Here is a 12,918-nt window from a genome sequence, read left to right on the forward strand (position 1 = left end):
AGCCTGCGGAAGAGACATAAAGACTTTGACAGCTGTCAAACTAGCTGTCAAAGTTGGGGGGGAGGAGAAATTTGTTTCTGCTGTCTTTGCTGGTTATATTCGTTACAATTTGGTAACAAATTGTTAAAAATAAAGAAGAAAAGGCTAACTTGACTTTTGGGTTGGAACTGGAAGACATTAAGAAACTAGAATCCCTCTAGAGGGGGTTTAGGACATTACAAAAATGGCTGTAAGTGGAAAAATACTGGCTGAACTGGAGAAGACTTTTTCTATTTTGGGGAAATTGCAGGAACAGACTGATGTTTTGACTATAAACGTTACAATACTGAAGGGAACAGTAAATAAAGTTGCTGAGCCTGGGAGGGACTTGACTCAAGTTCTTGCCGATGAACAGGAAAGTTTTGCAGTTGACCTAAAAATCTCTGCAGCTGAACAAGAAAAGAAATTTGAGAAATCTGAAAATGTGATGAAAGAGGAACATGATGACTTGAAGGAAAAAGAAGGAGGAGCTATAATGCCACAGATGGTTGAGGAGAGCCAGAGGCCGGTTAAGATGGATATAAAGGAAAATAAGATCAGGATGATGGAAATATGGTTTGAATTGAAGAATGGAAAATGGAGAGATCTCCCTATGTGGAGATCTGAAGACATATGGAATACAAACCTGGCTAAAGTGGAAACTGGAGCTTCTGGGACACTTGGACTTAAGAGAAGTAAGAAACAAGATCTTGGCTCCATTTTTAAATATGGAGGCCTAGCTGGAAGAAACATGGACCTTATTGGGACAGAGCTCCTTCGAGATTCGGAGTTTAAAATAAAGGACTATCAAAAAAACCGGCAGAGAGGAATTGAGAGAGAATTGAGAGCCTCGGACGTGAGGTCGCCAGGCTGACTGCAGATGGACTGATGGGCTTTTTGTTGGGGTTCGAAACCAGGAAAAGGGGGGGGGGCCTTGGGAATCCAAAGGGTGTATAACTATATTCTGTTTTAATTAATTTGGTTTTGCCACTAACATAAAAATGGGGATTTCGGGCAAGGGAATTGGGGCCGACCTTAGAAAAAGACTTTTAAGAATAAGTATTGACGTATAAAGATTGAGGTTTTTAAGTTAAAATTGGTTAATTAAATTGATGGGGCGAATCTAGAAAAAGATTTTTAAGAATAAGTATTGATGTATAAAGATTGAGGTTTATAAGTTAAAATTGGTTAATTAAAATGAATTAGCGAAAATAAGGTAAAGTGTGGGGACAAGAATTTGCTGAGCTAAAAATTGGAACTGGAATACAAGAAGGGGAGGTGTGGGGAAGTCAAGGAAATTGGTTATTGAAAGCAAGAAATGTAAACTTTATGAGTTTTTAATTGTTTTTTTTAAAACTTTTTTTTCTTTTCTTTTTTGAAAATTCCAATAAATATTTTTTTTTTAAAAAAAGAGAGAATCAGCTCAGCCGTAGAGCAGCTGCCCTGCATGCAGAAGGTCCGAGATTTGATCCCGGCCTCTCCAGGTGGGGCTGGGGGAGAGACTTGGGCCTGGGAAGCGCCTGCCAGTCAGTGCAGGAGACATTGCGCCAGACGGAGCGAGGGCCCCACTCTGCGCAAGGCGACGTCTGGGGTTCCCAAATGCAGAAAGAGAAGCGCACCTTCTTCTCCGCGTTATCAAAGAGCAGCTGCGCTTGATGGGCGTTGTTCTCGTTCTCTCTCTCTCTCTCTCTCTAGTGTGGACCAGGGACTCGGTTCAGAGAGGAATAAATCCAGCCCCCCTCTCACCCTGCAGTGCCACCAAATATTTCTGGCTAGCAGCCCAGAGCCCTTTCTCAGACGTCAGGGAGGTTTCTCTGACTTGTTTCTCATTCACCAAAAGAGAATTGCCAAGCGGAGACGACTCTGCTCGCCCCACTGAGTCTTCTGTGGGGCTTGCAGAAGCACCCGAGAGGCAGAGGAACCCCACATTTCCCTCAGACCCACAGCTTGGTGCTGGGGAGGCGTGAGCAGCAGCTGCAAGAGTTGAAGGTCCGAGTCTGCAGGTTTGGGAAGCAGATCAGTCTGTGTTGGAGATGCTCCGTGTCTTTCCTGTTCGCCTTTTAATTTGGGACTCTTGTTAGATATGTGGAAACGCAGCTTTGTTTCCGCCCCCTCCTCCCACCCCCGACAATTGTGACTCTCGAAATGGCTGTAACATTCTTTCCCCCTTCCGTCCTTTCAAACTTTTAGGCGAAGGAGCCTCTCCACACAGAGTTAAGCCTGCCAACCTGCAGGCAGAGCCGGCCAGGCAGTGGCCCCCAAACTGGGAGGTACCACCCCGTGCTTGGGGGCTGGGGGGTGGTGGGATTGCCTAAGGGGGCGGCAGGGGGGACGCTGGAGGTCAAATGGCTTTGAAAAGCTGATATCACTGAATCAAGTTCACCAGTATGGTTGAGTGAATTAAACGAAATAGTTTTGAATGATTGTGCAATGGTTGCTGTCGTGCAAAATGTTACAATTGTGTTACTACCTACCTTTTTTACACAGCAGATTAGGGGGTAATGGAGATGAATTTATGGGACCAAGAGGGGGTGGCCCAGAAAACTTCGGTTTTCACACAGGGTACCCTTTAAAGAGCATTTGTAAAGAACTCTGGGGCGATTTTCTTTTCTGCCAGAAATGGCTGCAATCTGCAGACATGGTCACCCTTTGTAAAGGGGTGAAGGCTGCCAATTCTCATAATGAATTTGTTCAGTGGTTGGACTCAAGGGCTTCCGAAGTCTGTTCTCAGGTGCAAAAGTAGCCTTTGTTTCGCCCTGGTCAAAGACCCAGCTTGGCAACGCCCCCCCAGGCATTTGGGTACACAGACACACAGGCTGGGATTCTCAATGGCCAGGGTTAACCCCCCCCCCCCCCGCATAGCTGTCTGCTCTAAGCCTAAAATGCTGTGGTTCTAACTGGAGCAAAAGCCCCATATCTTTGAAATTTAATAGTACAATTTAAGGGGGGGCGCGAAGCCCCATTAAGTTCTGTGGAGCTTACTCCATGAAAATGTGCATAGGGTTTGTTTGTGGGGGAACAAAAAATACTTGACACCCCCACCCTACATACCTAGCCTTCAGTCCTGAAATATGTCAGTGGGATCAATAATAACCAAAATACAAAACTAACCTAATTGCAGGATTAGGTTTATGGGCCTGCAGTCTGAAAGCAGAAGCCCTTGAGCATCTCTGAGACCCTGATCCTGGGACACTTAGCATGTGAGTAAGACCAGTGCAATATAATGAAGCTTACCTCTGAGTCTACATAGACAAGGGATTGTACTGAACTTTCTAGTGAAAGACTGGCTGGCTTAATTGTTCCATTAAAATCAATGGGAGGTGAAATTGTTTAACTGGTATCGGGGTCATGAGCATAGCTAAGGGGGGCAGGGGGCACAGCTCCCCCACCTAGTTCAAGTAAAACAATAAAAATACTTAACTGACAAATCATGTCAGCTCTGCCCTCCCCCCCAACAAAACTCCTGGCTGCCCCGTGATCAGGGTCTTTTCTCTTCCTCCCCACTCCCAACCCAGAAAGTTTTACACAGGAGACAGAATGGTGGGATTGTTCCAAATGATCCATGTGAGCAAATGCAATTGCACAGGTGGCCTTTATTTGGGGTGGAGATAAGTGCGGTTGCCAAATAAAGTTTGGAGCTTTTTAAAAAGACTTTCCTCCCCGCCCCTTGAGTTGCCCTAAAATAAGGTATTGTGTGGATTTGGGGTCTTACCAAAATGGTTCATTTTTCAGGGGACACTTGAAGGGCAAGAAAAATGTACATTCACAAGGTGGTATTTTGAAAATTAAGCTCTGGGGACAGCAAAGGAAAATGCAGTAATAAAATAAAATAAGAACCTTCCCCTGAATTGAACTTCCAAGCCACTTTATCCCACTTTCAGATTGTCAAGACAGATGAGAATCCCTTTGAGGATGCAGATCCGTTGATCCCAATCCAGTTCTATGGAACAGATCTTCTTGATTTTAAAAGCACTGGTCTAGAGTTCAGTGGGACTTGCACTATAAATACTTACCTAGCTGCAAGTCCTATTTTTTTCTTTAATAAGTACAGTAGTACCTCAGGTTAAGTACTTAATTCGTTCCGGAGGTCCATACTTAACCTGAAACTGTTCTTAACCTGAAGCACCACTTTAGCTAATGGGGCCTCCCGTTGCTGCTGCGCCGCCAGAGCACGATTTCTGTTCTCATCCTGATGCAAAGTTCTTAACCTGAGGTACTATTTCACGGTTAGCGGAGTCTGTAACCTGAAGCGTCTGTAACCTGAAGCGTATGTAACCTGAGGTACCACTGTATAGTTTTATTGATTTCCAACATATAACAATTACAAAAGAAAATTGAAAGTCCATAGAGGCTTTGTGAACCATATTATAAGAAAGCCATTATATAAGGTATGGGAAAAATGCAAAGACTTGCTGAAACCCAGAACCCAGATAGCAGTTAAAAGGAAGAATTTGGAAATGGAGTGGGCTGCATATAAAGATCTACTGGGGGAAGAAGACAATAAATTGAAATTGAAAAAATATGAGGAAATTAAACATAATCTGACAGAATGGATCCAATATCGGAACTTCCGGGTTAGCGCCATCGGCGAATGGCGGGTTCCCTCCGAGCTCCGGAGGGAATCGGCTCTGCAGGATTTGGGTCTTCCCGCTGCGGCGATGCGGGGACCCTTAAAAATCACAGGCGGTGAAGCCTGTGAACCTGGTGACTCGGCGGGCACCATTTGCGCCCCCCGACCTGCGAAGCAGCCTTTTTAAAGGCTTCGGAACGAGGGACGGGGTGAGCGGCGCGGTGCTGAGAGTCGACTGCTTCTCCTGCGGAGTGAAGCCGCATTGCCATGGCCGGAGAGCGCTGACTTCTTCTTGTGAGTAATTGGACTTTAAAGCAACAACCCGTGAGTAGTACGGAAATTGGATTTGCAAAGAAAATTTTTTTTTGAATTAGGCACGATCGGGGAAGGCGCAAACAGGAAGTCCTTCTCCCCGTCTTGTAAATAATCTAAAGCAAGGACCTGCTAACTAAGGTCGAGAGAATCTTTTCTTTTTTATTGGGTAAAAGACATTAATTTCACGATTTGGCAGTATAAGAAATCTTACTGGAGGATAAGAGCTAATTTTGGGAGCTGAAGTGCCACCCCCCCGGACCCGGGAGTGATCCGCGAGAGAGCCTGTTGAAGAGGTATTGAAGAGTTTGACAGCTGTCAAATTAGCTGTCAAGACTGAAAAAGAGAACTTTGTTTCTGTTGTCTCTGCTGGTTATATTTGTTACAATTTGGTTATAATTTGTTGAAAACAAGGAAGAACTGATACAAACTAACTTGACTTTTGGATTTGAACTGGAAGGAATATTAAGTAACCAAAATCCCTCTAGAGGGGGTTTTGGGACATTACAAGAATGGCTGAAGGAGGGAAAATACAAGCTAAATTGGACAGAGTTTTTGTTCTCTTGGGAAAGTTACAAGGCCAAATTGATGTTTTGGCTACAAATGTTGCAACTCTGGATTTAACAGTAAATAAACTCATTGAATTTGATAAGGACTTGACTCAGGAAGTCCATGCAGCTGGACAAGAAGAGAAACTTCAGAGCTTTGAGAGTGTGGAGAAAGAGATATATGTTGTTCCTGAAGAAAAGGAAGGAGGAGCTGTAATGCTGCAGATGACAAAGGAGAGCCAGAGGCCTGACATGATGGCTACAAAGGAAAATAAGAACTGGATGTTGAAAAGCTGGTTTGAATTGGAGATTGAAGAATGGAGAGATCTCCATATGTGGAGATCTGAAGATCCAAGGATTACAAATCTGATTAAGGTGGAAGTTGGAGCTTTGGGGACATTTGGACTTGAAAGGAGTAAGAAACAAGATTCGGGCTCCACTTTTAAGTATGGAGGTCTGGCTGGAAGAAACATGGATCCCATTGGGCTAGAGTTTCTCCGAGATCTGGTGTTTAATATTAAGGACCATCAAACAAACCGGCAGAGAGGAATTGAGAGAGAATTAAGAGCCTCGGACGTGAGATCTCCAGGCTGATAGTAGATTAAGACTGATGGACATTTGTTGGGGATTGAAACCGGGAAAGGGGGGGGTGGAGTTTGGGAATCCAAAGGGTGCATAATTATAATCTGTTTTTGTTTTTATTCTGTTTTGTTATTTGTATGAAGATTGGGGAAGTAGTGGAAGGGAACTTGGGTTGACTTTAGAAAAAGGTTTTAAGAATGAGTACTGATGTATAAATATTGATGTTTATAAGGTAAAATTGGCTTTTTTAAAATGAACTAAATAGAAAAAGGTAAAAAATTAGGGATAAGAACTTGCTGAACTAACAATTTGAATTGGAATATAAGAAGGGGAGGTGTGGGGAAGTCAGGGAAATATGTTATAGAAAAATAAGGATTGTGAACTCTATGTGTTTTTAAACTTTTTTGTTTTTCTTTTTTGATTTTTTTTTAATGTATTAAAGTGGAAAATTTCAATAAATATCTTGTGGGACCTGCCATTTCTCCCCAAGACATCCTTTCCTTTCAGCACACATGATGGCCAAATATTTGGGACAGCAGACACTTAGGAAGATCCCTCTGTAAAGTGTAAAAAGAATTCTGTGAGGCAAGTTTTTGGGGGGAGCAGCACACATTTCTGCCTAATACAGAAAGCTCCCCATTGGCTGAATCTGTTTCCTTTTGCTTCCAATCTAGAAATCCTAACTATTGGCTTGTGGATTTTTCTGCTTGTCTGAATATGGCTGGGAGAAGCACAGGTAAGACCAAGCTGATTTGATCTCATTCTCCCAGATTCCTGGACGGTGTTGGATGGAATCAGTGTAACCATGGGAGAGACATTAGCTTGATTCATGGTTTGTTTCCAGACCATATTCAAGGTGCTCACGTTGGTGTTTAAAGACCGAAATGATTCGTGTCTCCAATACCTGAAAGACCCCCCCTTTCCCTGCAGACCCTCTTGGGTGCTATGATTGGGGGAAGGGGTCCTCTTGGTTGTTCTACCACCTACAAAAGGTCAGCCCAGGACCTTCTCTGTGGTGGCCCCATAGATGTAGAACTTCCTCCCCAGAGAGGAGCACCTGGAGCCTTCATTGTGCAGCTTCTGGCAAATGCTGAAGGTGCACCTCTTTTGAAGCTTGAGGTGTCTAACTTTGGCACCCGTCTTATTTCTGTAATTTTAACCTGTTTTTAAGTTTGTGTTTTATTTGTAACTTACCCTGGGACCTTAGGGTGAAAGGTAGCCAATTATTATTTTAGTATTTTATTTTAATGCGAACCTACTTAATTCACACCACCCAAACAAACACATGAGCTAAAAGATGCAGTTCAATCAAAATATGTATGAAAAAGCATAGAACAGGGGGAAATCCACAGAAATATACTTATATCTGTGGAGAAATGAATTATATTAGGAGAAACTGCTTGCAGAAATGTTTATAGTGGGAATAAGTGCACGTGTATTGGGTTAAATTCACTTAAATGTGTACAGATTGTCATGCCAAAAAGTGGAGAACTGAATTTAAGTCTGGAGAAATGAGAACCTGAGGGAAGGAGAACTTGACCGATTTGTTTCTCCCTCCCCACAGCTCCTGGGAGATGGAGATGGGCAGGGGAGGGGTGGTGCCCATGTTCTCCTCAGGTTCCTCTCTGGTGACAATGCAGAAGAGTTGCTCACCATCTCTTGCCTCTTTCTTGCAGAACTGAGGATCGCCCTGGTTGGCAAAACTGGAGCTGGGAAAAGCGCAACAGGAAACACCATCCTGGGGGACCAGAGGTTTATATCACACCTCTCTCCTTCCTCCGTGACAGCAAAGTGTCAGAAAGAGGACACTGTCATTGGTGGTAGGAGAATTGTGGTGGTTGATACGCCTGGCTTTTTCGACACAAATGTTCCAGAAGATGTGACTACCAAGGAAATCAAGACCTGCGTGAAGCACATCTACCCAGGAGCCCATGTCATCATACAAGTCATTCAGCTGGCTCGTTTCAGCAAGGAGGAGAAAGCCGTTGCTCAGTTAATCCAGAAGATATTTAGCTGCAAAGCCAAGGACTACATGATCATCTTGTTCACCCGGAAGGAAGACCTGGACGATAAGCCTTTGAAAGAGTTCTTGGTGGAGGGAGACCAGGATCTGCAGAACCAGATCGCTCAGTGTGGCGGGAGATGCCTGGCTTTCAACAACAAGGCGAAAGGGCAGGAAAGAGAGGAGCAGGTGGCCGAATTGCTTGGGATGATCGACCACCTGGTCCAAAAGAACAAGGCAGCCCCCTGGTACACTGAAGAGATGCTAGAGGAGGACAAAGAAGAGATTGAGAAGATGAAGAGGAAAATACGTGAGGAGGTGGAAAAGGAAGTAGCTGCCAGGGCAGTAAATGATTTATTATATTCATTTCACTCAGCATGTAATATACTCTAATAAGTACAATGAGAAGAGGTTGAGAGGATGAAGAGGGAAATACGAAGGGAAGTGGAAAGGGAAATTCATGAAGAGAAGAGAAGAAAGAAAGAAAGAAAGAAAGAAAGAAAGAAAGAAGAGGAGTCTGGCTCAATATGCAACATACTGCAATGCATCTAGTGAGAAGGATCTTATTAAACACCAGAACATTTTCACTCTCAGTAGGGATGTGCTAAAATGCCTAAGTCTGTCCTGATTTCCACTTGTACTTTCAGCCAGTGTTTTCTGTTCCACTGCAATTGCTTTAATTTTGCATAAATCAGCATTCCACTTTGTCGTCTACTTATGTGGAAATGCATATAGTTCTACGTAGTTTGTCATAGCAAACAATAGAAACACGATTGATCAACATGTATTTACTTTTTAAAAATATATTTTTATTAGACAATTTCAACAAAACAAATTATCAATCCAAATAATCAATTACATTATCTCCCCCCTTTTTATCCCCTCTCCCCATCCCTCCCTCTCCCCCCCACCAAAAACTTCCCTCAGCTCCCCTCTCTGATTTGTTTGCACATATTATTCTCTGCATGTTAAAAATTGTACATACCACTATCTTATCTATCATATATTCTATTAATAAATTTGTGGATGTTTATTCAAAACCTGCCAAGGAGTCCAAGTCATTTTGTTTTTTTAAAAAAATAGTTTATAAAAAGTTCCCAATCTTCCTTGAAGTCACGATTGTCCTTCTCCCGTAGTTTGTGCGTCAACTTTGCCAACTCTGCATAACTCATCAGTTTTTCTTGCCATTGTTCTTTCGCTGGGATTTCCTCCTTCTTCCATCCTTGTGCTAACAAGACTCTTGCCGCTGTTGTGGCATACATAAATAAATTCTTTGTTTTTCTTGGCAGGTCTCGTCCTAAAATCCCTAACAAAAATGCTTCTGATTTCTTTACAAATGTCATTTTAAACATTTTTTCCAATTCATTATATATCATTTCCCAATTTTTTAAAACTTCTCTACATTCCCACCACATATGATACATAGTACCTTCTTTTTCTTTACATTTCCAACATATATTTGACCCGGTTTTCTACATTTTTGTTATTTGTACTGGTGTGGAGAGAATTTCAAATCCACTTTCCACACCTTTTCCCAATCCTCAAATTGTATATTGTGTCCTATATCTTGTGCCCATTTGATCATAACTGATTTAACCTCCTCATCTTTTGTTTCCCATTCTTCGCATCTTTTTCTATAACCACCTTTTGAAATCTAGAGATTGTATAACTAAACCCTTTTTTATTATCTTCCTTACACATCTCATGTAATTGTTTGTAATGCAGCCAGCTCTAAAAATGGTCTTTAATTTCCTCATAATCTTTTAATTTCCATTTTCCTTCTCTATATGTAGGCCACTTCCCCTTTTTACCAAGCATTCTGGCTGGTAAAATTACCTTGGAAATGACCCCAGGGGCTGATGGGTGAACTGGGGTTTACTGGTATTTTGAAATATATGGTGCGAGCCATATATTCATGTCATATTTGGTGGTAACAGCAGTGACAGAAGATGGTTTTGCTACAAACTGTTTGTACTAAATTTGAATATTTTCCATTCATCAAGCTGCATGAATTCTCTAGTTGCTCAGATATTAGAATGTGATTCTAAGATTGGTTCCCTTCACATGCATCTCAGCTGTTCCAGAAACTCCTCCCTGGAAGAGGCAGAGAGGCAAAGAACTGTCCATCCCATAATGACTCCAAGGTCGCTTCCAGCAGTGTTAGAAACTGAGAAATGAAAGCTAGGAACTCAATGGCACCTTAAACCGAGGTTATGGGAGCAACAACGGAATGTCTAGGTGCGCTTTTTTAATAACAAGAATACAAAGCTGAAAACGAATAAACTGCAACTAAAATATTATCTTCATTTTTCACATGGTCTAGTCCTTCCCCTGCCCACCCCCCTAATATTCGTAAGAGGGTCTCTTCGTCAGAGAGTAGCTGGAAGTCGGGAGGCAGAAAAAGGTCCTCCTTTCCTTCTGCTCTGCAGTTTTAATCTGAAATCAGTACTGTGCCCAGAGGTCAGAAACTGCTCGCTGTTTGAATGAAGTGTCGCAAAATGTGAGTTTCAAACACCGGCTCGCTGTCCAAGCATTCTGTCTGACCTGCTTGCAGGAAAGTGCGAGTTGCGTGACAACAGGGCGTCAGAGACAAGCCCATACTCCACACTTCGCAGGGGCATTTCTCCTCCAGAAGTCAGATCTTTCAGGCTCACTTTGAGGGGGGGCTGGGGAAACGGCCCCTTTCCAGGCACGAGCTGCCCACCCACAATGCATTTTGCGTGTGCCAGAAGAGGGCCGGATTGAGGTTTGATGAGGCCCTCAGCTCCTGAAGGTAATGGGGCCCTTTCTATGTCCAGCTGTCCTTTGTCAACAACAAATGGTCACTGTTTTTTGTGTTGAATATATGCTATATGGTAATTTATGGACCTCACAGGTATCTAAAGCCATTTGCACATAACAAAATACGTGGGGGGTTTTCAAAGTAATTGTTGAACTGAAATATAATTAAGAAGTATATTAATAGTGAAATACAATTAAGTATATTAATAGTGAAATAATTATTAAGCTCTAACTTAAAATGATTTATTCATAATGAACTTAATAATGCAAACACATTGGCATTTGGCAATAAAAAAAGTTCCTTTAGAAACACCATTTACAAAGACTCATCATCTAGTCTCCAGAAACTTGCTATAACATGAAACAATAATAGGTGTAAATATATGATGCAAACTACTATTAATTAAATAGCAGGATGTAGGCACCCTATATATAGAAAGGAGCAAACCAGGGATATTTGAGGGAGCAGGCTAGCAGGCGAGGCCCAAGACTTACATCATAGGAGCCTGCACAACACACAAACCCTGTTGCTGGATGTAGGTTTTATTTGATTTGTTTTTTATCTTATATTTTGGAAATGTACATCCAGGGGGTTTTTCCCCTTTAATTTTTGCCCCCCCCAAGAGAGTGGGACCCTGAGCTATAGCTCGTTGAGCTTATACCTCAATCCGGCACTGTGCCAGAATCTCTCAGCCTTGAAGGTGGACGGATGCGGAGCTCAGCATCCCACGATCGCGCCTCCTTTTGTTCCAAGACGCCCTTCAGGAGGGCGGGGAGAGCGGCGGGATCCTGGAAGCTCAGCTGAGCGCGCTGCCGTGGCGCGCATCTCCCTCCTGATTCCTTGGCCAGAGGCGAGACCCGGGGAGACCGGGCGTGGGCAGCGCCTTGCGCTTTCCCCGTCCAACGCCAGAGCCAGCTTGCAAGAGGGAAGGGGGATCGGGGCCCATGGGCGTAGCCAAGTCCATCCGTCCGAGGTCCCTCCTCCTAGCACGAAGCCTGCCCAGGGCAGCAGGAGTCCTCACGCCCAGCCCGCGCTGTCCTCTTGCGCGAGTCTCCCCGCGTGATGCGCGAGGACCGGGAGACAAAGCGGGGATGGTCGGGCCTGGAGAGCCGCTGCCGAGCCCCCTCCGCCCCTCCCCGTCCGCCCAGCTGGTGCGCAAAAGCTCCGCCCGAGTGAATGGAAACGAAACCGAAAGTGCCCTCGTTTCCGTCTGCCTCCCGCGGCCCCGAAGGGAACTGCGTGTCGCTCACTTTCGCCTTCGTTTCTTTTTTGGGCTCCAAAACTTCGGGGGTAAGATTCCGGGGACGCTGCTCCCGAGGAAACCCATAGAGGTTGCTCCGCTCCCATATTTGGGATGGTTCATTCTTCTTGCTGTGCAATACCACAGAGATCCGCTTGGAGATCCGGGAGCTGCCCAGAGCGCTCTCCCGACAAAAGATTCCCTACCTGCCTCTTCTGTTTCCTCATTTCCTGGGTCTCCCTTATATTTTCTTATACTTGCTGCTGTGTTGTTTTTTGAAGGTATAATGCAATAATGCAAAGGAATCTGTTCAGGGGTCCAAAGGATGCTCTGAATCACCCCACTTGCAGGAGGGAAGCGAGGATGGCATGAAACTCTGGCCATTTCCAAGGTTCAGGGATTTTATTTATTATTACTCTGTTTGCACAATTCCTCTCTCTCTCTCTCTCTCTCTCTCTCTCTCTCTCACCCCTTCAACCCACCAGGCCTCATTTGTAAGTAAAGATACATTGAGGTGTTTGGTGCTTCCCCACCTGGACTCAAATGGCTGTTTAATTACCTGTTTAGCTACCGGTTTTCTACCCAGTGGTCATCCTTGGTTAAAAACAAAAAACCCCTCCTTGACCCCCATTTTTCCTTCTGAAGAACAAGTGGGGGCTTTATACAGCCCCGTTTGAAGCAGTCAAAACCACTGCAGCAAAACTTAACAGTATTTTACAAACTTGGGAGGTGGGTGATTCATTTTTAGTCAGTTTTATTCTGTCAAGACTGTCTGCTCCTGAAATGAAACCTGAATCTCCCCGTCTTTGTTGTGTAATGGATAGAATAGAATAGGGTTTGGATATAAATGCAATAAGGGACATG

At 43.8% G+C, this 12,918-nt stretch overlaps 2 protein-coding genes across 4 annotated transcripts in view; both read left to right on the forward strand.

Moving 5' to 3' along the window:
- Positions 1-12,918, forward strand: part of LOC128424282 (stonustoxin subunit alpha-like) — a 147,078-nt gene that overhangs the window by 69,207 nt on the left and 64,953 nt on the right. The window lies entirely within an intron of this gene.
- LOC128424303 (GTPase IMAP family member 4-like) lies at positions 6,686-8,504 on the forward strand. The gene is made up of 2 exons (XM_053410328.1): positions 6,686-6,766; positions 7,707-8,504. Exons 1-2 carry the CDS (start codon positions 6,748-6,750, stop codon positions 8,423-8,425), a joined length of 738 nt encoding a protein of 245 aa, XP_053266303.1. The 5' UTR covers positions 6,686-6,747; the 3' UTR covers positions 8,426-8,504.

The sequence above is a fragment of the Podarcis raffonei genome, chromosome 12 (assembly GCF_027172205.1).
Source record: "Podarcis raffonei isolate rPodRaf1 chromosome 12, rPodRaf1.pri, whole genome shotgun sequence".
Lineage (NCBI taxonomy): Eukaryota > Metazoa > Chordata > Lepidosauria > Squamata > Lacertidae > Podarcis > Podarcis raffonei.